This window comes from Podarcis gaigeae (assembly GCF_964106915.1).
Source record: "Podarcis gaigeae genome assembly, chromosome: 9".
NCBI lineage: Eukaryota > Metazoa > Chordata > Lepidosauria > Squamata > Lacertidae > Podarcis > Podarcis gaigeae.
This window is the reverse complement of record NC_139685.1, coordinates 64,576,445-64,599,656: the sequence shown is the minus strand read 5'-3', so window position 1 is coordinate 64,599,656 and position 23,212 is coordinate 64,576,445. Positions and strand designations below refer to the sequence as shown.

General features: G+C 46.9%; 2 protein-coding genes across 5 annotated transcripts in view; one reads left to right on the top strand and one right to left on the bottom strand.

Annotated features, from left to right (window-relative positions):
* Positions 1-23,212, top strand: part of LOC310852653 (putative E3 ubiquitin-protein ligase HERC6) — a 125,227-nt gene that overhangs the window by 14,963 nt on the left and 87,052 nt on the right. The gene's annotated exons all lie outside the window — the stretch shown is intronic.
* LOC310852699 (broad substrate specificity ATP-binding cassette transporter ABCG2-like) overlaps positions 1-23,212 on the bottom strand; it is a 39,882-nt gene that overhangs the window by 10,910 nt on the left and 5,760 nt on the right. For 2 of the 4 annotated variants that reach the window (XM_083756544.1, XM_083756545.1), the window contains exons 2-9: positions 19,131-19,333; positions 17,737-17,796; positions 15,918-16,032; positions 15,539-15,691; positions 14,737-14,894; positions 3,870-4,021; positions 3,453-3,557; positions 1,266-1,507 (exon numbers count right to left, since the gene is read on the bottom strand). In XM_083756544.1, the coding sequence (XP_083612670.1) occupies positions 1,266-1,507; positions 3,453-3,557; positions 3,870-4,021; positions 14,737-14,894; positions 15,539-15,691; positions 15,918-16,032; positions 17,737-17,796; positions 19,131-19,312 (1,167 nt within the window). In that variant the 5' untranslated portion in view covers positions 19,313-19,333. Of the gene's footprint in view, positions 1-1,265; positions 1,508-3,452; positions 3,558-3,869; positions 4,022-14,736; positions 14,895-15,538; positions 15,692-15,917; positions 16,033-17,736; positions 17,797-19,130; positions 19,334-21,938; positions 22,493-23,212 lie in introns of those variants that run through there. The other 2 variants (XM_083756546.1, XM_083756547.1) reach the window with 2 other exon arrangements.

Here is a 23,212-nt window from a genome sequence, read left to right as displayed (position 1 = left end):
CAGTCTTCGCTCTCCCTGTCACTTTCCCCCAGCAAGCCTCTTCCAGGTGATCCTCACCCTCGGAGCCAGTCTCCTCTTCCCCTAAGGCAGCGGTTCTCAACCTGTGGGTTTCCAGATGTTGTTGGACTACAACTCCCATCATCTCTGAGCTCTGGCCTTGCTAGCTAAGGGTGATGGGAGTTGTAGTTCAACAACATCTGGGGACCCACAGGTTGAGAAAGGCTGCCCTAAGGCATCCTCGTATCCCCTGCTTTCACCAACGCCCTCTTTCCGTGCCCTCTGTGTAGGAGCCAATCATAGGACACAGTATGTATTTTTGGCCCAATACGCACGTCTCCTCAGTGAAATGGGCGCCGCTTCCCAATAAGGAGCTGGAGACCAGGATAGCTACCATTTATCAATTAATTAATTACTATTCTAAAGTCTATGAACAGAAAACCTTGTGGCAAGGTGGAAGGAGACAGAAAACAAGAAACTTAAGAGAGAGACTTCTGGTTATTCAAAACAACACAGACAAAGGTAAAACAAGATAGGGCCTTCTCTGTGTTTGCCCCCCAGACTTTGGCATGCTCTTCCCCCAGAGGCATAGATGACACCTACTCAGGGCTTTTTTCCGCCAGAACTCAATTCTGGCACCTCTCAGGTAGGCCCCATTGCCATTATAAGAGAACAAGGGAAACGTTCATGGTGAATTCTGCCGCCTCTTTTTCTAGAAAAATAGCACTGTGCCCATACTACTGTTATTTCAACGGCAACTCAAAACATACCCATTTCCCTAGGAATTTTAGATTTAGTGGCTTGTGTGAATGTCATGGAACCTCTTGTTTTTGCTGCTGGTTTTTACTGATTTAGATGCTGGTTATTTTAACCACTTCATTTTATTTGTTCTGTTTTTAATTCCAGTGCAGTATTTAATGGTTGCATCATTTACAGAGAGAGGGAAACATATCTCATAAATAAAGAAATTGTTTAGGTGAGCATCTTCCAATATTGTCATGCAACTACCATCCCCCAAACAAAATGTGGGTGGTCATCATGGCTCCGGGTGAAATATTCCAGCATCTATGGAAAAGCACTGGTGTATTCTGGTATCCATTTGTTATTTCTGCCATTCTCTCCACCTGGAAGCCCCCAACAGCTTAAAGTTCTTTCTTGTGCAATCAACATGTGCACAGCAGTAACTCACTAGCTGCACAGGTCAATGCAAGTATTGTATCACTTGGGTGTAGATTAATGAAGAAAGCATTTTAAATGACCAGTATTACCTGTGCAATGGAGGCTTGCGGGTTGCCTAGCAGATTTTTGAACGTGCGTTTAGAGACCCACTTGAGCTGGTGAAAGAAGGGAGTGGAGTAGGTGATTTCTCGGAAAGAGGTCTCCCTCTGGCTCCCCAAAGACAGCCTCTCTAATTCTGCTTTGGTTTCTTGGTAGTAAGTGGAACTGGAATACTTTTCTGCCAATTTCTCTGCCAGTGTCTGATCGCGACTGATGTGTTCGTCAATGTTATCTTTGGAGAGATGGAGAAATACATTTAACATGGTCTTCTGGATCTATGGGAGTTGAGCTAGAGCGCAAAACACAAAATGTAGCATAACATAAAGGCTAAGTACTTTATATGATGCAGGTAGCGCTGTGGTCTAAACCACAGAGCCTAGGGCTTGCTGATCAGAAGGTTGGCGGTTCAAATCCTTGCAACAGGGTGAGCTCCCGTTGTTCGGTCCCTGTTCCTGCTAACCTAGCAATTCGTAAGTACAAGTTGATAAATAGGTATCACTCTGGTGGAAAGGTAAACGGCATTTCCATGCGCTGCTCTAGTTCACCAGAAGCAGCTTAGTCATGCTGGCCACATGACCCGGAAGCTGTACGCTGGCTCCCTCAGCCAGTAAAGCGAGATGAGCACCGCAACCCCAGAGTCATTCGTGACTGGACCTAACAGGCGCTCTTCGCTTTCAGTTTGGTCCACTGTTTGAATGATATGGACACAGGAAGAGCCTTAATTGCCTACCTAGTCCAACATCCTGCTCTCAGCAGATACCCATGGGAAACCCACAAGTAGGACTCAAGCACAAAAGCACTCTTCCCTACTGCAGTTTCCAGCAACTGGCATTCAGAAGCATTACTGTGGAAGCAGAGCATGGCCATCATGCCTAGTAGCTGTTGATAAGTAGATCTTCCATGAATTTGTCTGCTAATGCAGCCTAAGACTTGAATAGCTTCTTCTTTTTGCAGCCATGTTGCATTGGTGGCCCGTGGTCATTTTGTGGTCAACTAAGACACCTAGATACTTTTCACATGAACTTGATCTCTCAGGTGACATTCCGAAGTTGGGACATGGTGACAGAGAAGACAACCCTGTCCCATGTTCAGCCTGACCCTAAAACTGTGGTGGCCAAACTCAGCCCTCCAGATGTTTTGGGACTACAACTCCCATTATCCCTAGCTAACAGAACCAGTGGTCAGGGAATTGTGGTCCCAAAACATCTGGAGGGCTGAGTTTGACCACCACTGCCCTAAAGGAATGACCAGAGTTGTATGATAGGAGCACGTCCTCCAGGTTTCCGGGTCCTAAGCCATTCGATTGCAATCCCGACCCTCTTTGTGCCAGGGTGAGGTGGTTTTGGATTGAGTGGAGGCCTTTGGTGTCTTCCAACCACAAAGTAACACCAGAGTCACTGTACAAGGGCAGTTTCTCCTTTCCAAGCATGTGAGTGGGCAGAAGAACTATCAGCAGGTCCACATCACCACCAGCAGCATACAGAAAGCACCAGAATGAGGCAGGGAGCGACTAAGCAGGCCCAGGATGTGCTAGCTCCGCAGCCAACCCAACTGCCATCATTTGACAGCATCAGGTCCAATTGCTGCACCAACTCCAGGCTCGCACAGGGATTTATGCCTACTTATGCCCCTGCTAGCATGAGTGACAGGGGTCTGGATGCAGTGGTAGCTCGGCAACACTTCACTGCTGCCTGGGCAGCATTTGAGCTTCCTTGTCAGGCTGGTTTGAAACCAGCTCTTTGTTGCTCTGATCCAACATTTATTTATAGAATCATAGAACTGCAGAGCTGGAAGGGACCACAAGGGTCTAGTCCAACCCCCTGTGATGAAGGAATCTTTCGCCCAGTGTGGAGCTCTAACCCACAACCCTGAGATTAAGGGTCTTATGCTCTGTCGGATTGTAGGTGCTAAGACTTCACCGTGTGTCAGTACCAGTGGGAGGTAGGCGGTACGTTGAATGCACACGGATGCACAGCTGAGTGCTGTAATCTGCACAACAGATGGGTATGATCTCTGAATAGATTGTTGTGCCAGCACCGGCACTATACAAACCAGTGGTCTCTGTATGGTATCGTACAGGAGCGATTTCTCTATGGCAAAGCTAATCAACGCAGAATGCATCTCTTCATACAGCACACCAGGCAGTGACTCTAACAAAGAAACCGTGTTTTGCATACCTATTTCAATTTCACCAGTCTTGTTTGAAGCCACAGCTGTCGAGTCTCCATTAATGACATCCAGAAAGAAGTCAGCAGGGTTGTTGTACGGTTCGCACTCATAACCTACAAAGAAATAAAATGCTTGCAGGTCTTTCAATAAGCAAGTGGTGAAAATGTATTGCAAAGTACTTGGGATCGTGTATTCAAAATCTTCAGATCTGCCCCCCCCCCCAAAAAATTGTCTCCAGATTATCAAACAGCCTGCAGCCATCCGTGCTCTGCTAACTTCAAGACTAGGCTATTGTAATAAATACATCAACCCACTCCCCTGTAGCAAAGCCAAATTGAGCTGACTTTAACAAAACAACAACGGGGAGATATGCTCACATATAGCAGTCCCCACTATGTTCAGTAGAGAGTCTTCAGAAACCTTACCACTGGATTTGAAAAATTCTATGGCGTTCTGAGCTGGTCCATGATATAGCATCCTTCCTGCTGCCAGCAAGGTCAGTTTATCAAACAGTCGGAATATGGAGTAGCGAGGTTGGTGGATGGAAAAGATGATTGTTTTCCCTTGCCTGGCCATCCTGAACAGAGTAGGCAGTAAGAAAGGTGTCAACCGGCTTAAGATTTTGTAAAACATGGTGTTACTCATTCAAAATCAGCAAGCTAAAAAAAACCCTGCAATTCATCTTAGGTTGAAATTCTCAAAATGCAGCTGTGCAAAGTGAAGAGACCACCTCTCTCTGTGCTGCCCCACCTCTTCTCTTCCCCATAGCCCAGTAGCTATGACTACTTGCGTAATGGGCACTGAATTGATGTTCTAGCTACCTGAGAAGCTGATTTCACTCCCTGATTTGGCCCAGTAGATAGCTTCTGCCTTTTTCCCAGCTCTGCTCAGTGTTCGAAACTCCCATTGTTCTAGGCGCATTTTGTGACAGGGAATTTCATGAGCACGAGTGGTTTCTGAGCTTTGGGTGCAGTACTGTGCCTAAGATTTCAGATTAAAACTGCAGAGTGGAAGGAAAATAGGACCTTTTTCTGCCTCCCCACTTCCAGCTGCTCTCTGAAGGCTAGAGAAGAGACCCTCTTAAGAATATTAGGGGAGTGGGCAGGGGAAGGACTAGACCATGTGAAAAATGGACATAATATTTTAGCTGCAGTTCATTCATTTTCAGCTTTGTATTGTTATTAAAAAAGCACGCCTAGACATTCTGTTGTTGCACCCATAACCTAGGTTTAAGGTGCCATTTAGCTCCTAGCTTTCATATCTCTGGCTCTGCTGTATGGCAAGCTAAACCTGGGAGTAGGCTGTCAGAAACGGCTTGGGAGTGGGGTTAGGGTATTTTATATTATTAGGTTGCTAGTACTTCTTGAAGTGTGCCTGCTTCTGCACTTCCATAATACCTGCTTAACTGCATACCTGTGAAGGAAGAGATTATGAATGCATTGCACACCTCCAGGAAAAGGAGGCTTGTTAAAAGCTGGCTACAATTCCCCAATGTCCAGTGAGCCGCAGAAAAAAGGGACCTAGTTCACGAGGCCTAGTCCGTTCTTTCAGCAGCTACACAGTTTGCGTTTATTATCACCGTACTTTCCCCATTTGTCTTGTTATGAGGGTGGGAGCATTGTAAGTCCCATCAAAGAACTATAACACTAAAAAAACTGGAAAAAAATCAAGTGCTGTTACTGTATCCAAGACTGATTCTCTGAAAAACACTAAACTTATTTAACAAAACCTCGTTTATTTACTGTACGGTATATGACTTTCCCCCAAAGTACTTCTGGAAAGCACAGATGGGTTCCCCTTGCTCAACAAAAACCTGTGAGGTGGGGCAGGCTCAGAGGGAGTGACTGACCCAAACTCACCATGTAAGTCTAACCAGTTTGGGTCTCGATTTTCTAGGAAGAATGCCTCCTTCCATATAAAACTTCCCGGCACTTAAGATCTTCCGATGATGCCCTGCTCAGGATTCCATCTCACGGGGAAGCTAGGTTGGCCCTTGTTTTTGCAATTGTGCCTTCTAAGAGAAATTCTTGTCACTTTTCTGCAGAAACTATTTGTGCCTTCTGGCCTTTTAAAGCTGAAGTTGACTACCTCATCCTCTGTTTTCTGGCTGTTTTGCTATATTGTTTTTACTTTTTTGACTGGTTTTAGAGAAGTCTTGGTTTACTGTTATGTTTTAATATTTTGGACTATTGTATTTTAATATTTTGTTGGAAGCCGCCCAGAGTGGCTGCAGAAACCCAGCCAGATGGACAGGGTATTATATTATTATTATTATTATTATTATTATTATTATTATTATTATTATTACATTTGGAAATCCCTGCAATACATTGTATGTACAGTGGCACATAAATAATTTAAAATAAATTGTGGTGTCTGATATATATTGCAGTGAAGTGCAGATTTCCAGAGAATAGCAAGGAGAGACAAGAAGACCTTCTTAAACGAGCAATGCAAAGAAATAGAGGAAAGCAATAGAATGGGAAGAACCAGAGATCTGTTCAAGAAAATTGGAGATATGAAAGGAACATTTCGTACAAAGATTTCCACAATAAAGGACAAAAGTGGAAAGGACCTAACAGAAGCAGAAGACATCAAGAAGAGGTGGCAAGAATACACAGAGGAATTATACCAGAAAGAAATGGATGTCTCGTATACCCCAGGTAGTGTGGTTGCTGACCTTGAGCCAGACATCCTGGAGAGTGAAGTCAAATGGGCCTTAGAAAGCACTGCAAATAACAAGGCCAGTGGAAGTGATGGTATTCCAGCTGAACTATTTAAAATTTTAAAAGATGATGCTGTTAAGGTGCTACACTCAATATGCCAGCAAGTTTGGAAAACTCAGCAGTGGCCAGAAGATTGGAGAAGATCAGTCTACATCCCAATCCCAAAGAAGGGCAGTGCCAAAGAATGCTCCAACTACCGCACAATTGCACTCATTTCACACGCTAGCAAAGTTATGCTTAAAATTCTACAAGGAAGGCTCAAGCAGTATGTGGTCCGAGAACTCCCAGAAGTGCAAGCTGGATTTAGAAGAGGCAGAGGAACCAGAGACCAAATTGCAAACATGCGCTGGATTATGGAGAAAGCTAGAGAGTTCCAGAAAGACATCTACTTCTGCTTCATTGACTATGCAAAAGCCTTTGACTGTGTCGACCACGGCAAACTATGGCAAGTTCTTAAAGAAATGGGAGTGCCAGATCACCTCATCTGTCTCCTGAGAAATCTCTATGTGGGACAAGAAGCTACAGTTAGAACTGGATATGGAACAACTGATTGGTTCAAAATTGGGAAAGGAGTACGACAAGGCTGTATTTTGTCTCCCTGCTTATTTAACTTATATGCAGAATTCATCATGCGAAAGGCTGGGCTGGATGAATCCCTAGCCGGAATTAAGATTGCCGGAAGAAATATCAACAACCTCAGATATGCAGATGACACAACCTTGATGGCAGAAAGTGAGGAAGAATTAAAGAACCTTTTAATGAGGGTAAAAGAGGAGAGCGCAAAATATGGTCTGAAGCTCAACATCAAAAAAACGAAGATCATGGCCACTGGTCCCATCACCTCCTGGCAAATAGAAGGGGAAGAAATGGAGGTAGTGAGAGATTTTACTTTCTTGGGCTCAATGATCACTGCAGATGGTGAAAGCAGCCACGAAATTAAAAGACGCCTGCTTCTTGGGAGAAGGGCAATGACAGGCCTAGACAGCATCTTGAGAAGTAGAGACATCACCTTGCCAACAAAGGTTCGTATAGTTAAAGCTATGGTTTTCCCAGTAGTGATGTATGGAAGTGAGAGCTGGACCATAAAGAAGGCTGATCGCCGAAGAATTGATGCTTTTGAATTATGGTGCTGGAGGAGACTCTTGAGAGTCCCATGGACTGCAAGAAGATCCAACCTCTCCATTCTGAAGGAAATCAGCCCTGAGTGCTCACTGGAAGGACAGATCGTGAAGCTGAGGCTCCAGTACTTTGGCCACCTCATGAGAAGAGAAGACTCCCTGGAGAAGACCCTGATGTTGGGAAAGATGGAGGGCACAAGGAGAAGGGGACGGCAGAGGACGAGATGGTTGGATAGTGTTTTCGAGGTTACCAGCATGAGTTTGACCAAACTGCGGGAGGCAGTGGAGGACAGAGGTGCCTGGCGTTCTCTGGTCCATGGGGTCACGAAGAGTCGGACACGACTAAACGACTAAACAACAACAACAACAACAAGACTGATGGCTGGTTGAAAGACGAAAGCAAGGTTTATTTTTTATGGCTGTCAGGACTGCCGCTAGGTCCCAGCTCACAGAGGACCAACGCCCAGTGGATATTATATACAAAAGTCTTTATTGAAGTTTAGTTTCCATTTCCAAGCTCTGGGCGCGCAGGCCCACGTCTTAACGCTAGACCGGCTAAGTCCCCTCTGACTCACTGCTCCACCCACACCAGTTTAAGATTCTAGCCTGGCTCCACCTCTTGCGCTGCTCTTTCCTGCGTTGGGTCCTTCTGCCCTCTGGGGTTCCCTCCTTCCTGGACTCCTCTGACGCGGAGCCTCCTGAGTCTTGCCCCTCCCTCCGGCGGGCTTTAGGACCTGGCTCCCTTCCCGGGCTCCCCGCTGTGCCGCGCTCCTGTACATTTGAACTTGGCGCGCGCGCCCAGCCGGTGACTTTCCTTCTGACCGTTTCCCCGCTTCCTGATGTGGGTGTTGCCAAACCTGACTCCTCTCCTCCCTCTGGTGGTGAGGACACTGGTCCCGACTCCTGGGACTCCCCCTCCCCACTGCGCTCTGGTGGAGACGCTGGCCCTGATCTCCAGCTGCTGTTCCGAGACTCCCCGCTGGCCCCTCCCTCTTGAGGTTTCTCCCTTGGAATCTCCCTTGCTCTGGCCACCGGCGCTCCCTTCTGTGAGTCCTCCGATTCGCTAGAGAGGCTTGTGGAATAACTCTGGCCACTGTCACTGCCTGCGCCCCCCTCGTACTCCTCCTCCTCACTCTCCATTTGCTCCCCCTCCTGTGTCTCTCCTTCTGAACCCCTGACATCCATCCCCCCCTCGAAGCCCCCCCTTCCCCCCTCCCCCTCTTCCGGTGCGGGTTCCGGGTGCTCCATTGTTGTAGGGGTGAGTCCAGGATACAGCTCGTCCCCTGAGGCTTGCAACCATCGAGATAAGTCCGGGAAGTCCCCCATGGGCTCGTCGACGACGACCTCCTCCGCTTCCATCTCCTGCGCGGTGTGCTCGAAATCTGCGCTCGACCCCAAATCACCCAAGAGCCCTCCTCCCCCTGTTGTTTGATGGGGGTCCACCTCCCAGGGCCCCTTCGGCATGTCTCTGCGCCAGCCCACCTCGGGTTGGTCCTCCCACCAATAAGATCCCCCCGTGCTAAAACCTGAAAGTGATCCCTCCGGAGAGCTGCCTCCCGGAGCCGAGTCCTCAGCTGACGAGAAACCCCGGAAAGTGCTGGCCGAGAGTGTGGGTGTGAACAAACAATCCTCGAAAAAGCCCGCCGGCATAGGCTTGTGCGGGAAAAGTGTGTGGAATTCTTCCTTGAGCAACTGCTCTTCCACTGCGTAATCCGGCACCCACCTGTTGGCGCTGGCCGGGGTGTCCTCCGTGGCGAGAAGATATTCAATCCCGTCCTCCCCCCACCTTGAGTCTAAAATCTCAGTGGCTTCATTAAGTGGCTCCCCTTTCGGCGACCCCCCTTTTTTGGGCGCTTCTCTGAGCGGGTCTGGCGCCTTCCCCGGTGCTTGAAACCTGTGGGGCTCTCTGTAGGGCGTGAGCACTGATCTATGAAAGACCGGGTGCATTCTGGAACCCTCCGGGAGTGTCAACCGGAAGGCCACTGGGTTGATCTGCGCCTCTACTTGGTAAGGCCCTAGCTGCTTGTGCCCTAGTTTCTTCTTGGCTAACGATCTGGCTGGAACTGCTTGTGCTGCCAACCAGACCCAGTCTCCCACCTGGATGTCCTCCCCAACCCTCCTGTGTCGATCTGCCTGCACTTTGTAAGCCTGTTTTGCCAACTCTAACTGCCTCCTGAGCTGCTCGTGGATCTCCTGCAACTCCGCTGCCACTTCCTCTGCTCCCTGTGGCTCCCCCTCCCGCACTGTGTCCAGACCCGGGAAGGTTCTGGGATGCCTCCCGTAGTTGGCGAAAAATGGGGTCACCCCCGTGGACCCGTGCTTCGTGTTGTTGTAGGCAAACTCGGCCAACGGTAGATAGTCCACCCAGGTCGATGGCTGCTGGTTCGCGTAGCATCTCAGGTACTGCTGCATGATGGCGTTGACCCTTTCCGCCTGCCCGTTAGTTTGCGGGTGTCTCGCCGACGCCAGGCTGACCTTGACGTTCAGGAATCCCATCAGCTTTTGCCAGAAGTTGGAGATGAACTGGCGCCCCCGGTCGGACAAAATAGACCGTGGTAGGCCGTGCACCTTGAACACGTGGTCTATGAACATCTTAGTGGTCTGCTCGGCCGTGGCCACCTTCGCGCACGGAATGAAGTGGGCCATCTTGGTGAACAGGTCCACTACCACGAGCACTGCCGTCTTGCCCCTTGAGCTGGGTAGATCTGTGACAAAGTCCAGGGCTACCCTCTCCCACGGTACGAACGGTGTCTGTAGCGGTTCCAACAGGCCCGCCGGCGGCTGGTGCACAGGCTTAGCCCTTTGGCAGGTGTCGCACCTATTGACATAGTCCGCGACATCCCCCCGCATCTTAGGCCACCAAAAGTCTCTGGCTACTAAGTCCACCGTCTTCTCCTTGCCGAAGTGCCCCGCGCTGGGCGCGTCGTGCAGCTGTTGCAGGACCTTCGCGCGGAGGCTGTCTCCTGGTACGTAGAGGACTCCCTTGCGTAGGAGCAGGCCGTCTCGCACTTGGAATTCGTCGCCCCTCGCCTTGCCACTGCACACCTCCTCCATCTTGGCTCGGGCGAACGAGTCTGTTCGCAGCGCGCGGCGCACCGCGTCCAGGTCCACCGTGGCTGACGCGCATGCCCACGCCTGTGGTGTGAAAATGTGCTTGGCCGCCGCCGGTGCCTCTGCCTCCAGATACTGCGGTTTTCTGGACAGCGCGTCCGCCAAGACGTTGCTGTTTCCTGGGATGTACTCAATTCTGAAGTCGAAATCTGCAAAGAACTCCGCCCAGCGGATGTGTCGCTGGTTCAGGAACCTCGCCGTGCGCCAGTACTCCAAGTTCTTATGGTCTGTGCGGACCTGCACCGTGTGCTTGGCTCCGACGAGGAAGTGCCGCCACGCCTTGAAGGCTGCATGTATGGCCAGCAACTCCCTGTCCCAAATGGTGTAGTTCTGCTCCGCTTTGCTGAGTTTTCTGGAGTAGAAAGCGCACGGCCTCCAGTCCCCCTGGTGGTCTTGCTGCAACAGAACGGCTCCCACGGCCCTGTCTGAGGCGTCCGTCTCCACTCTCATGGGCCTGCTGGGATTTACGTGCAGTAGGTTCTCTTCGGAAGCGAAGAGCTGCTTGAGCTTCTGAAAGGACTGCTCTGCCTGCTCCGTCCAGATGAACCTCTTCTTCTTGGAACTGAGGGTGTCGGTGATGGCCGCTGTCTGCATGGCGAAACCCTTGATGAACTTGCGATAAAAGTTGGCAAAACCGACAAACCTCTGTACTTCCTTCCTATTGCGTGGGCTCTTCCAATCCAGTACTGCACGTACCTTGGCACCGTCCATAGCCAGTCCCTTGTCGGACAGTTTGTAGCCCAAGAAATCCACCTCCGTCTTGTCGAACTGGCACTTCTCCAGCTTGGCGTACAGCCTGTGCTCCCGCAGCCTCTGCAGAACTTCCCTAACATCCCTCTCGTGAGCCTCCGGCGATTCCGAGAAGATTAGGATGTCATCCAGGAAGCAGACGCACTTCTTGTAGAGGAGACCCGCCAAGACATGATGCATGAAGGCTTGAAAGCAGTGGGAACCATTTTTTAATCCAAAAGGCATAACTCTGTATTCATAAGTGCCCAGCGGCGTAAACATGGTTGTTTTCCACTCGTCGCCTTCCCGTACGCGAATGAGATTGTACGCTCCGCGCAGATCCAACTTGGTAAAGATGCGACCCTTCCTCACCGTCGCCAGCAGGTCATCGATCTTGGGCATAGGGAACGCTGAGGGCTTGGTCTTGAGGTTCAAGAAGCGGAAATCAACGACCAGCCTCTTTTGGGGCGTGTCCCGCTTCTTTACAAAGAACACGGGACTGCCTCCTGCCGCCTTGGACTCCCGGATGAATCCCCGCTTCAGGTTGTGATCTATGAACTCCCTGAGCTCTTGCAATTCATCCTCAGACATGGAGTACAGTTTCCCCGTCGGGAGCGTCGCCCCGGGCAGGAGGTCGATCTTGCAGTCGTAGGGTCTGTGGGGTGGCAGCTTATCCGCCTCTTTCTCGCAGAAGACCTCCAAAAACTCCTTGTATTTGTTAGGCACCGCTTGCAACATGCCCAAGTTCAGCTGTGGTCCATCCTCGTGCCCCTCATCTTCCAAGTCCGCCAGGATGCAGTGTTCTGCGCAGTAAGAGGAGCCGAAGGTCAGTTGCCGCTGGTACCAAGCTAATGCTGGGCTGTGCCTATCCAGCCAACTCATTCCCAACACTATGGGCGTGTCTGACAGGCGGGTGACGTTGAAGCTGATGACCTCACGGTGGTTTCCAATGCGCATCACCATTGGCGGCGTCTGCTGTAGCACTTGCCCTCCCAGTAGCTCCCTGCCGTCCACTGTGACGACTTTCAGAGGTACCGCCGCTGGCAGAAGGGCTATGCCATGTTGCTGGAGGAACTGCATGTCTATAAAATCTGCATTGCTCCCCGAGTCTACGGTGATGGGAATTTCCACCAGTAGCCCATTGGGGAGCTGAAGGGATGCGGTGAGCTGCACTACTGGTTTGGGTGGGAGGGGGTCGGTGGGCTGTAAGATCCCTGGGGATTGCTTCACTGACTTGTCTGGCTGGTCCCCAGAGATGCCATCTCCAGCCAGACAGTGGAGTTTTCCTGCTGCGACTCCCTCTGCTGAATTGCGTCTGTTACTGTCGCTGCGGCTGCAGTATGCTTGTGAAACCGCTGGGGACACTCTTTTGCCATATGCTGAGCACTGTCGCAGATGTAGCACTTCCTGGTTCCTCTAGGAGGCTTCATCTTGACTGCTCCCGGAGTTAGGGCTCCGACTGTGGAGTGAGCCTTAGCACCACCTATCTCCATCGGCTCCTCTCCCCCTCCCAGCGGAGGCATGGATCGAGCGCGCGCCGCCTCCTTGGGGAAGGGAGGCAGTCCTCTCGCTGGCGTGCGTCCCAAATGCCCTTCCTCCCTGCCCCAAGGGCGTCCTTCCAACCGAACCCCAATGGAGAGTGCCCGTTCCACCACTTCCTTGGTGGTTTGGGGTCTTCCCCCCCTTGCGATCTCATCTTTCACAGCTCCGCTCAACCCCTCCCAGAACAGGTCTCTGACGGCAGGCGATTCTTTCTCCCAGGCTAGTACATTCACCAATCCGAAAAAACGTGCATGATATTGCCTCACAGTGGCTTTACCTTGTCTTAGTCCGTGAATCTCCCTCCTAGCGATATCCACATCAATCTCAGATAAAAAACACGCATCCATCACTTTAATGAAGGCAGCCGCATTTTGGAGGGCTGGATCCTTGTCTCTCCATAGATTGCGCAGCCACGATTTTGCCTCCCCCCGCAAATGCGAAATAATAAATCCCACTTTCTCTCCCTCATTTTTAAAGTCTTTGTCAAGCAGCTGCAATGTATAAATCACATCTGCTCTGAAGTTAGGATACTCCTGCAGGTCCCCATTGAAGTGAGATACCAGGCTCCCTCCTCTGTTTCCCAGCCCAATCCCTTCTGGTCTGGTGGCTGGGAGCCTCTGTGTACTTAGCACTTCTAACCTGGTTCGCAGATCCTGGCAGGCAGCAGCTGCTTCCTGTTCTTTCTTTCTGGAAGCCGCAATTTCTGCAGTCAACTGCGTCACTGCGTTTTGCAAACTCGCTATCCTCTCTTCGGTAGTCATTTCCCTGTTTTTCGTGAGCTCGCGAAGCACCAATCTTCACCCCTCGCTGCTTTCCCACACTCCACGAGGTTGCAAAATTGGTGAAAATGGAGAGGGGACTTACTGTCAGGACTGCCGCTAGGTCCCAGCTCACAGAGGACCAACGCCCAGTGGATATTATATACAAAAGTCTTTATTGAAGTTTAGTTTCCATTTCCAAGCTCTGGGCGCGCAGGCCCACGTCTTAACGCTAGACCGGCTAAGTCCCCTCTGACTCACTGCTCCACCCACACCAGTTTAAGATTCTAGCCTGGCTCCACCTCTTGCGCTGCTCTTTCCTGCGTTGGGTCCTTCTGCCCTCTGGGGTTCCCTCCTTCCTGGACTCCTCTGACGCGGAGCCTCCTGAGTCTTGCCCCTCCCTCCGGCGGGCTTTAGGACCTGGCTCCCTTCCCGGGCTCCCCGCTGTGCCGCGCTCCTGTACATTTGAACTTGGCGCGCGCGCCCAGCCGGTGACTTTCCTTCTGACCGTTTCCCCGCTTCCTGATGTGGGTGTTGCCAAACCTGACTCCTCTCCTCCCTCTGGTGGTGAGGACACTGGTCCCGACTCCTGGGACTCCCCCTCCCCACTGCGCTCTGGTGGAGACGCTGGCCCTGATCTCCAGCTGCTGTTCCGAGACTCCCCGCTGGCCCCTCCCTCTTGAGGTTTCTCCCTTGGAATCTCCCTTGCTCTGGCCACCGGCGCTCCCTTCTGTGAGTCCTCCGATTCGCTAGAGAGGCTTGTGGAATAACTCTGGCCACTGTCACTGCCTGCGCCCCCCTCGTACTCCTCCTCCTCACTCTCCATTTGCTCCCCCTCCTGTGTCTCTCCTTCTGAACCCCTGACAATGGCAAACAAAGCCGCATGTCAACTCAGGCTTACATGCAGCCAACATGGAATCAAGAAGTTAACAATAACTGATTTGGAGAAGCAGGAAAGAAATAAAGCATGAGAAACAATCTACATATCAACTAGTTCGTCAAGAAGGAATCAGGTAGGGAAGAACAGGTTGCCTTTCCGTCTACCTCACCCGCCTGCCCCCCCCCCCCGCCCCGTTCAGGTAACTTATCACAAGCATTGTTGTTTCCTAGCATAAATAACATGGCTAAGTAAAACTTTGGACACAGGTGGTCTCGCCATCCAAATTCCAGCCCTATCAACTAAATCCCAGTGGCTCACACAAGAATCATACTTTGGGCATCACAGTTTGTTGCATCGATGCTGAAGAAAGTGCTATTGTTTCATCCTATGCACGGCCAAAGACACGCAGTACCTTTTCTAGCAATTACCTTTTCAGGAGCAGCAGGACAGCATTGGCTGTGCTGGCATCCAGTCCAGTGGTTGGCTCATCTAAGAACAAGATTGCAGGATCAGTAATCAGCTCCATGCCGATATTGGTCCGTTTCCTCTCTCCCCCCGATATGCCACGAATGAACTGGGTTCCAACCTAATGCAAAACAAGAACTTGAGCGATATTGTGTACGTCGATGGTGCCATATAAATAAACGTTTAAAATAATAAAGATTGATATTTCATTAGAAGAATTTCATTTATAATGAAAGAGAAGGGGAAAAGAAAGTGAGAACGGGGAAGAAACCCTAACATTACCGTACATTAATATACAAATGTATATATTCTTATTATCCTAATACACATATAATTGTCAATAACCTAATATCTTCTGTGTAAACTCATTTCAAATATCATTGTATTCAAAGATAGTCTGCGTCTATAAGCTATCCATATTTTGCAAACGTTGCCACATTGTCAAGCCATTGATTAAGAGGAATCGTATCTCTATTCTTCCAGTCCATCAGAATCAATCTCTTGGCCACCATTAGGGCATGTAGAATCCATTTTCACTGTCCTGTTGTCAATTTCAATGCAATGGGTATATTGTTCAAAAGACTATTCACCTCTGAAAATCTTATTTTTTTTCTGCAGTGTCTTGTTTATATAGTTTTTCTCCCAGAATTTAGTAAGTGTGGGACATAGTTTTGGAGAGGCAATGATAATATTGTCTGACTGTTTTGAAAGTGCTTAAAAAAGAGCCTGCAGGATAGCCCATCTAGTCCAGCACTGTTCACAAACCTTTGAATCTGCTACTTTTGTCAAGCCCAGCTCCTTGAGGATCTGGTTGATCCTATCCTCCTTTTCCTGCTGCCTCACAGTCTTCGGTAATCGGAGGGCAGCTGAGAACTGGAGGTTCTCCCTCACGGTCAAGGTCCCCATGACCACATCATCCTGGACAAATCCAAAGGAAACAGATAGATACGCAACTCAAATCGGGAGCTCCAGTTCACAAACCAAAGCCACAAATCATGTGCACAGCTCCAGGCAAACCTTCTCTATTCCATGCTCTGCAACATTTGCATAAAGCAAACTGGAACTATGCATCGGGACTGGGCAATCCTGATTTTAACACTGGATTTTGTAAAGGGTAAAATAAACAGAGTCAGAGGTGGCTTACCTGCACGACATATCCAGAGATACATTTGAAATTGGCAGGTTGAGGGGCTCCATTGATTAGAACGTCTCCACTCAAGCCATGGGGATCTTTCCTTGCAGCTAAAATATCCAGTAGTCTAGAAGAATAAGGCAGAAGATCACACAGGACTCCCCACCCACCCAATATATATATATATATATATATATATATATATATGGAGGTTTTGGTGTCCTCGGGTGTCTTCCCGTGTAAAAGTTGGGGTGTCTAGGCGACGTTTCGACGAGGTCTCACTCGTCATCTTCAGGCTGGTGCTTTCGGCTTCTTGTTACTGGAACAAGACACCCCAACTTTTACACGGGAAGACACCCGAGGACACCAAAACCTGCATTCCTGTACCCGTGAAAATCTACGAAAGCATATATATATATATATATATATATTTGCTTTCGTAGATTTTCACGGGTACAGGAATGCAGGTTTTGGTGTCCTCGGGTGTCTTCCCGTGTAAAAGTTGGGGTGTCTAGGCGACGTTTCGACGAGGTCTCACTCGTCATCTTCATGAAGATGACGAGTGAGACCTCGTCGAAACGTCGCCTAGACACCCCAACTTTTACACGGGAAGACACCCGAGGACACCAAAACCTGCATTGAAGATGACGAGTGAGACCTCGTCGAAACGTCGCCTAGACACCCCAACTTTTACACGGGAAGACACCCGAGGACACCAAAACCTGCATATATATATATATATATATATTGGTTAAAGCACACTGGGAGTCAAACTGGATTTGATTGTGCACAATTTTAATGGAAATAAGTCATCCCAGCCCTTTCCAAAAGCAACTATGTAGACAAGAGGAAAGCTTCTCTCCAGTGCACAAGTGTAGCTGGGAAGGATTTTCATCAGGCCAAAGGTATGGAGGGAAAGTAGTTACACACACACCCCGGTTCTGATCTGATTCCACTTTTCCCTGGTGTGGCTGCTATTTAAGATTTTTATTTTAAAAAGCACAGATCACCAAATTCATAGAACCATAGAATTGTAGACTTAGAAGGGACCACGAAGGTCATCTAATTCAGCCCCCTGCAACACAGGAATCTTTCGGCCAATGTGAGGCTTGAACCCACAAACCTGAGATTAAGAGCCTCATGCTCTGCCGACGGTGTTGGCTCCTGAAACCTATCATTTTACTTTCCAAGAAAAAACTAATTTCTATTCATTTAACCAAAATATATTTTGAATTCCCAAGCCACGTTACAACTTTTTAGCACCCCTCGTTTGGGGAAATTGAAAGCTAAAAATTTCAACACACCCTATTACCCGATGGGATGATCTCCCCTCCCTCCAGTGCTGTTCTGGGTGGTCTCCCAGTCCTCCATAATAAATTGTGTGTGTGTGTGTGTGTGGTGTGTGTGTACAGGAGGCGTACAGAGAAGAAAGCAATCCCCATTATTTTAGCCAGAGTCCTTCTGCCGCTTTCTGCTAGCAGAAAAGGGTAGATGAATCCAGCCCTGTGTGTTGGACATAACTTGCAGTTTGTTCACACAGATGTCTTGACTCAGTTTATAGACTGCTCTGCTCCTCTGTCTGCCTCTGTCAAGACCATAATAGCATAATCAGCATCGTTTAGCTAGTCCCACTGAGAAACGTAACTGAGGACATGCTCACAACGAACAGACTGATCCTCCAGCAAAATTATTTCAGACCAGACTATGAACCCTTTCTGGGCTTCAATATATGAAGCCATGTTTTCTGCCTGAAGGGCTTTCTTTTAGTCAAGAGTATGAATTAGAGCCAAGTTAACATGTAGCTGCTTTTGCTCACTGCCACGAGACTTACGAAGACTTGCCACAGCCGGTTGGCCCCAGGATTGCGTTCAGTCCAGGCCGCATTATCCCACTGCAACACAAAACCAGCACATTTCTTGTGAGTTGTTTCACCTTCGGTACATTGCATCTATTGGTCAGACTTAATCAAGCTGCAGATTGATTCAAAGCCTGGGTTTGAAAAGGCTGAAGGCCTTAAAAAGTGCATCCGTACAATATTCTCAAAAATGCCCCTGCGAGTGAACATTGCAGCAGCAATGCTAGACAAGCTGTCCTTCAAGATAGCATACATACATACTTTATTATTATTACAGTTGTATTGCACCATTACTTGAAGGAGCTCAATGTGGTATAATTAAGTTCTCTCCCTCCAGCTGTGCCTGCGGTCTTTTCAAGGCTTCCTCTGCCCTCACTGAAGTACTCTTCCAGCTCCACAAGGACTCTCCAGTGCTCTGCTGCCAATTCCAAGTCTGAATCGATTTATTTATTCCCAGCACTGCATGTGTATGTGGTCATGCACGAGTTAATCACATACATGTTGTGGGGGGTGGGTGCCTAGACTTAATCCGGCACTGATTGCGGATCCATGGGGCATCCCTGAAACTTACAAATCAACCCTATGGGTCCCTAGGGTTAATAACGACTGCTTTCATAACACATTATTTCAGTTTATCTAAGGGCAAGCTACCAAATATTCCGTAGGGTGTGGCCCCCTGGTACCTTTCACACAGGAACAATATAATTCGGTTAATTATTCATAGTCATATTACGGTCTGTTCTCATGTAGCATTGAACTTCACAGTCAATTGCGCACCATTTGCAACCACAGCCGTGTTTGCTTGATCAATTTTTGTTCCCGACATAGGTCAATAAGCGAGCACTGGCAGATTTCCACAGCGGTGGCTGCCATTTTAGATCCAGAAATTCCCACAGAAAGTTTGCCGTGCCATCTTAGGCAGAAGATCTGTTAGCACTGCCATCACGTAGCTGCCAGAGGGCCACCCTTCTTCCACCTATGCTTTTTAAGGCAAAAAATTGTCCACTGAAAGGGCTTTGGATAGTGCAATGAACTCTGAAACCGTTTCAGTCTCCTCTTACTAACTTATATCACCCAAGTTCCCAGTGGATTTCGCAGGGTCTGGTCTTCACCGACAGCTAGGCCAGCAGATAAGGAACTTGGTTGTGGCTGGTTTATCAGGATATTTGGCACCCATCCTTCATGAACTCACTCAGTGACCTTAGACACTGCCCTTGATCTGTATTATGGGGATAATAATACTGGCCTACATAACAGGGCTGTTGTAAGAATTACTAAGATAATGTAGGAGAAACACAAGGGACCCTCTCAAAGTATACACACACATATATATGGAAAGTGAGTGCACATTCCGGCTGAGAAATACATACTTGATGTCTCTCAGAATGTCTTTCTCAACTGTTTTTCGGCAACCTATGAAGCCAGACTTCGTCTTCACTCTGTACCAGATGTTGTGAAAAGTGACTGTGCTGGCTTTCATCTGCTTCTTGCCTGGGATGCCGTTTGTACTGGTCTCGGACATGGGGATGCCAACTTGTGGGTTCTGAGCCATCTTTCCGGAGGTGCTTTATCCCTGTGAACCACAAGATGAACACAGACAATATAAGCAACAAAATTCAGGTAGCTCCAAGCCACCCCTCATTAACAGACTTTTAAATTCTTTATTCAGGAGAATGTTTTTCTGCTTCTGTTGTTTTACTGGAAATAACGAATCTCAAAGAGAAGCTATATTTTGCTGCATGGTAACAGAATACAGCAGGCTTCCTCAACCTCGGCCCTCTAGATGTTTTGAGACTACAATTCCCATCATCCCTGACCACTGGTCCTGCTAGTTAGGGATCATGGAAGTTGTAGGCCAAAAACATCTGGAGGGCCGAGGTTGAGGAAGCCTGGAATACAGTATTAGGCACTCCCGCTCCTCTTTCTACTTTTTTAAAGTATATGATTTTTGCTGCTATTCTATGTGTGTTCTTTTACTATATAAAGCTCAATAAGAGCTTTTGCTATTTATCTAAAATTAATAAAGAAAACGATAACGGGAATATGTTTTCATTTTTATCTATTTTTATCTGCAAATTTTAGAAAATAAAAGAAGGGGAAAATATTGGTTTTGCTTATAAATATTCCTGGAATAGAGGAATATTTATGGGCAAAAACAGGGTTTAGGGATGCATATTCATTTTAATTACTGATACCCTATCAATCCAGGATATACAAAGAGATTTCCAACATTCCGAATATTTCTCAGTTTTTTAATATATAATAGCTCTTGATTGATTCTGATAATTTCTATTGAATCATTTGTGCCATATCCCTAGGCATTTTACTGATTTAGTTCCTCTGTCTTTGATATGTGTGTTAGTTAGTTTGTGTGTATGTGTGTGCTATCCTAGAGGTTTATCCCATCCATTCTGACTTGCTATAGCTTTTCTAACCAGAGATTTTGTCATATTGATGCAGTGAATGTTATTTCTCCATAGGAACTCCAGGAAAAAAATAACATAGTTTTAAGGGAGGTTATATGGCAGCGAGCATTCATCCCAATTTGTTTGCACAAAGCTTATATGAGTTTTTGCAAATCAGTCCGTATCCCACACTTCTTAGTGTGTTTCCCCATCACTCTTCTCCTTGCAAAAAGGTCATTTTTAAAACATGAATTTGTTTCATCAGGGCACTTAAATCCATTTTAGTTGCAGAAGCATAGATTTCCAGTATGAACGCAATCGAATCCCACAAAATAGTGATAATCAGTCCCATTAAGCTCACTGAGAGATGTTAGTCTGCTGCTTTCATTGTCTAATGTTTACTGGATAGTGCCAATACTGAGAAAATATGCTGTACCCTAGTATTATTCATTTATTGTAGTGAAGGCACTGAAGCGCTTTATATAAGATATGAAATATAGACACTGCCTGCAAGTTTGCTGCCTAAAGGAGACTGAAATTAGGGTGAATGAAATAAATGAGTATGGAAATGGGAGTGGAGGATCAGTGAGAAAATGCCCAGTTATTTCAACACATTATGTAGGGCTACACATGATGCCAAGCAAAACACAGCTATCCAAACAAAACAAAGTTTCGAAATTCACACTTGTCCAAATTTGCTTTGCAGCGCTCCAACCAAACTTTTTTTTTTAGGGGGAAATGAGTATTATTAGGAGAAAGTGTGCATAACAATGATGAAATGTGTACATTAGTGAAAACTGCTGTTAAATGAGAAATTTGCACTAAAATGCAGGTGAATTTCCATAAGGATTTTTCCGATCGCAAATTGATGCAAAATGTGGAGAACTGAATTTAATAACGGGACAAAAATATGGAACTAAGAGAACCGAGATTGACAGTCCCTTCTATCCCTCAGTCATCAGCAGCTGCCCATTTGTTTTTAGTCTGAATTCAAGGCTTGGTCAATGACATATAAACCCCTGAAAATCTTGAGAAATGATGGTTCCACAGAAAAGACCTTCACTGTCGCCACTATAAGTCAACAGCGGAACCTCAACAGAGGATATCAGAGACCTGAATCAGCATATTGGAGAAGACACTGCTTTGATTGCCCTTAGACAAAACAGTAAAAGACTGCAGCCTGCATAACTAAGGGTCACATACTTCGTTACATTAATCGTAATGCAAGTATTTAGAAGAATGATGTACGCATATAGCACATCAGATTTCAATAGCATGTAGCATCTCTTCCTTTAAAAATATACAGAAGCAGCAGCCAGGACAGGACCTGCTCTCAGCTATTTTAAATGGCCTATTAAAGACTGCTACACCTGCTCAAACTACAGATACATTTTGATGTAATATTGGGGGTGGGGGGAGCAATGCTAAATGGAGTTTTCTCATATAATACTAAGAATGCTTTTCAGGCTGAAATCTTGTGTACACTTTCTTGGGAGAAAGCCCCGTTGAAAACAGTGGGACTTACCGTATTTTTCGCTCCATAAGATGCACCTGACCATAAGACGCACATAGTTTTTGAAGGAGTAAAACAAGGGGGAAAAATATTCTGAATCTCAGAAGCCAGAACAACAAGAGGGATCGCTGCACAGCGATCCCTCTTGCTGTTCTGGCTTCTGGGATAGCTGCGCAGCCTGCATTTGCTCCAGAGGCACACATTTCCCCTTACTTTTTAGGAGGGGAAAAGTGAGTCTTATAGAGCAAAAAATACGGTACATGTGAGTCAACATGCATAGGATATAAGGAAGCTGTTCTCAAATGGTGCGGCAAGAGCAAACAAAGAAACATTTAAACATTTCAGTGTAGCGCAGTTCAAAAATAATTGTTTTATGTTTTCTGGGTGTCTCACAATCATATTACAAAGTAATTGTGTTCTATGTTATGAATCAAGAACTGCGAAGAGCTGTTTGTTTTTGTTTCCCCGTGTATTTCTTATCAATAAAAAAAATTCAGTGTGGCGAGCAAATTTCTATTCTGAAAGCATGGCCCAGAGAAAAAAGTTAAAGAACCACTGGATGAGACCAAAGGCCCATCCAATCTATCATTGTCTTTGCCCAGCGGCCAAACAGTTTCCTTTGGGAAACCTACAAACAGTTCATGAGCATTGCTGTTAGTTTTGTGTGTGTTACTTTTGAATGTTGTTTACGGGGAATTGGAAACAGATGGGTCATTTTCAAATTCAATATACATTTAACGTCCCTGAAATGTTTATGTTTGAATTACCAACTTTTTAAAAATGCAAAAGCTCATTTAAATGACACTCCTGGTAGCTAGTTAAATCTACACTTTAGTGTCCACATTATTTAAGCAACAAAATATATATATAAATATTGAGAAAGCAGCCTGCATTTCCAAGAAAATTCAAGTTGTTTCCCTCACAATATACCAGATATAATTTAGCCAAAAAAATCTTAAACTAATTCAGGAGAGCAGGGGGAATAATATCTCTTATGCTGCTTAGCAGCACTCCCATTGATTTTACTTTTAAGATACATTTAGATACGGTAAGCGCTGGTCGTCTCCCAGGGAAGTTGCTTAATTCTTTCTGACTTTAAAGAAATTGGAATCAGTCCATTAAAAAGAAAAATACTAATGTTTCCTATACTTAAAAGAATAGGTAAATCCTGTCGATTTCTGTTTCTCTGATTTCCCCACTCTTTGTCATATTTCTCATCTGAAAAGTCCTCACCAAAAAATAATCAGCATTTTAGCGCACATTTCTCTTAAAGTAAATTTTAAAGCAATTTGTGCACATTTTGCAAGGAATTTACAGCAACATAATACATTTCTCTTTGCTCTTGTCAGCAGCATATGCATTTCTATGCACATTTTACCCTACATGTAATATGTTCTTTGTTGGTTGTTTGAACAAGCGCACCATAAAATTCATAGTACTGCAGATTTTGAAGGATGGCTGTTGTTTGGCTCTCATATTTTTTTGAAGAACTGTGAATCGACAATTCAAGAGATTTTGTTATGATTCTGTTTGT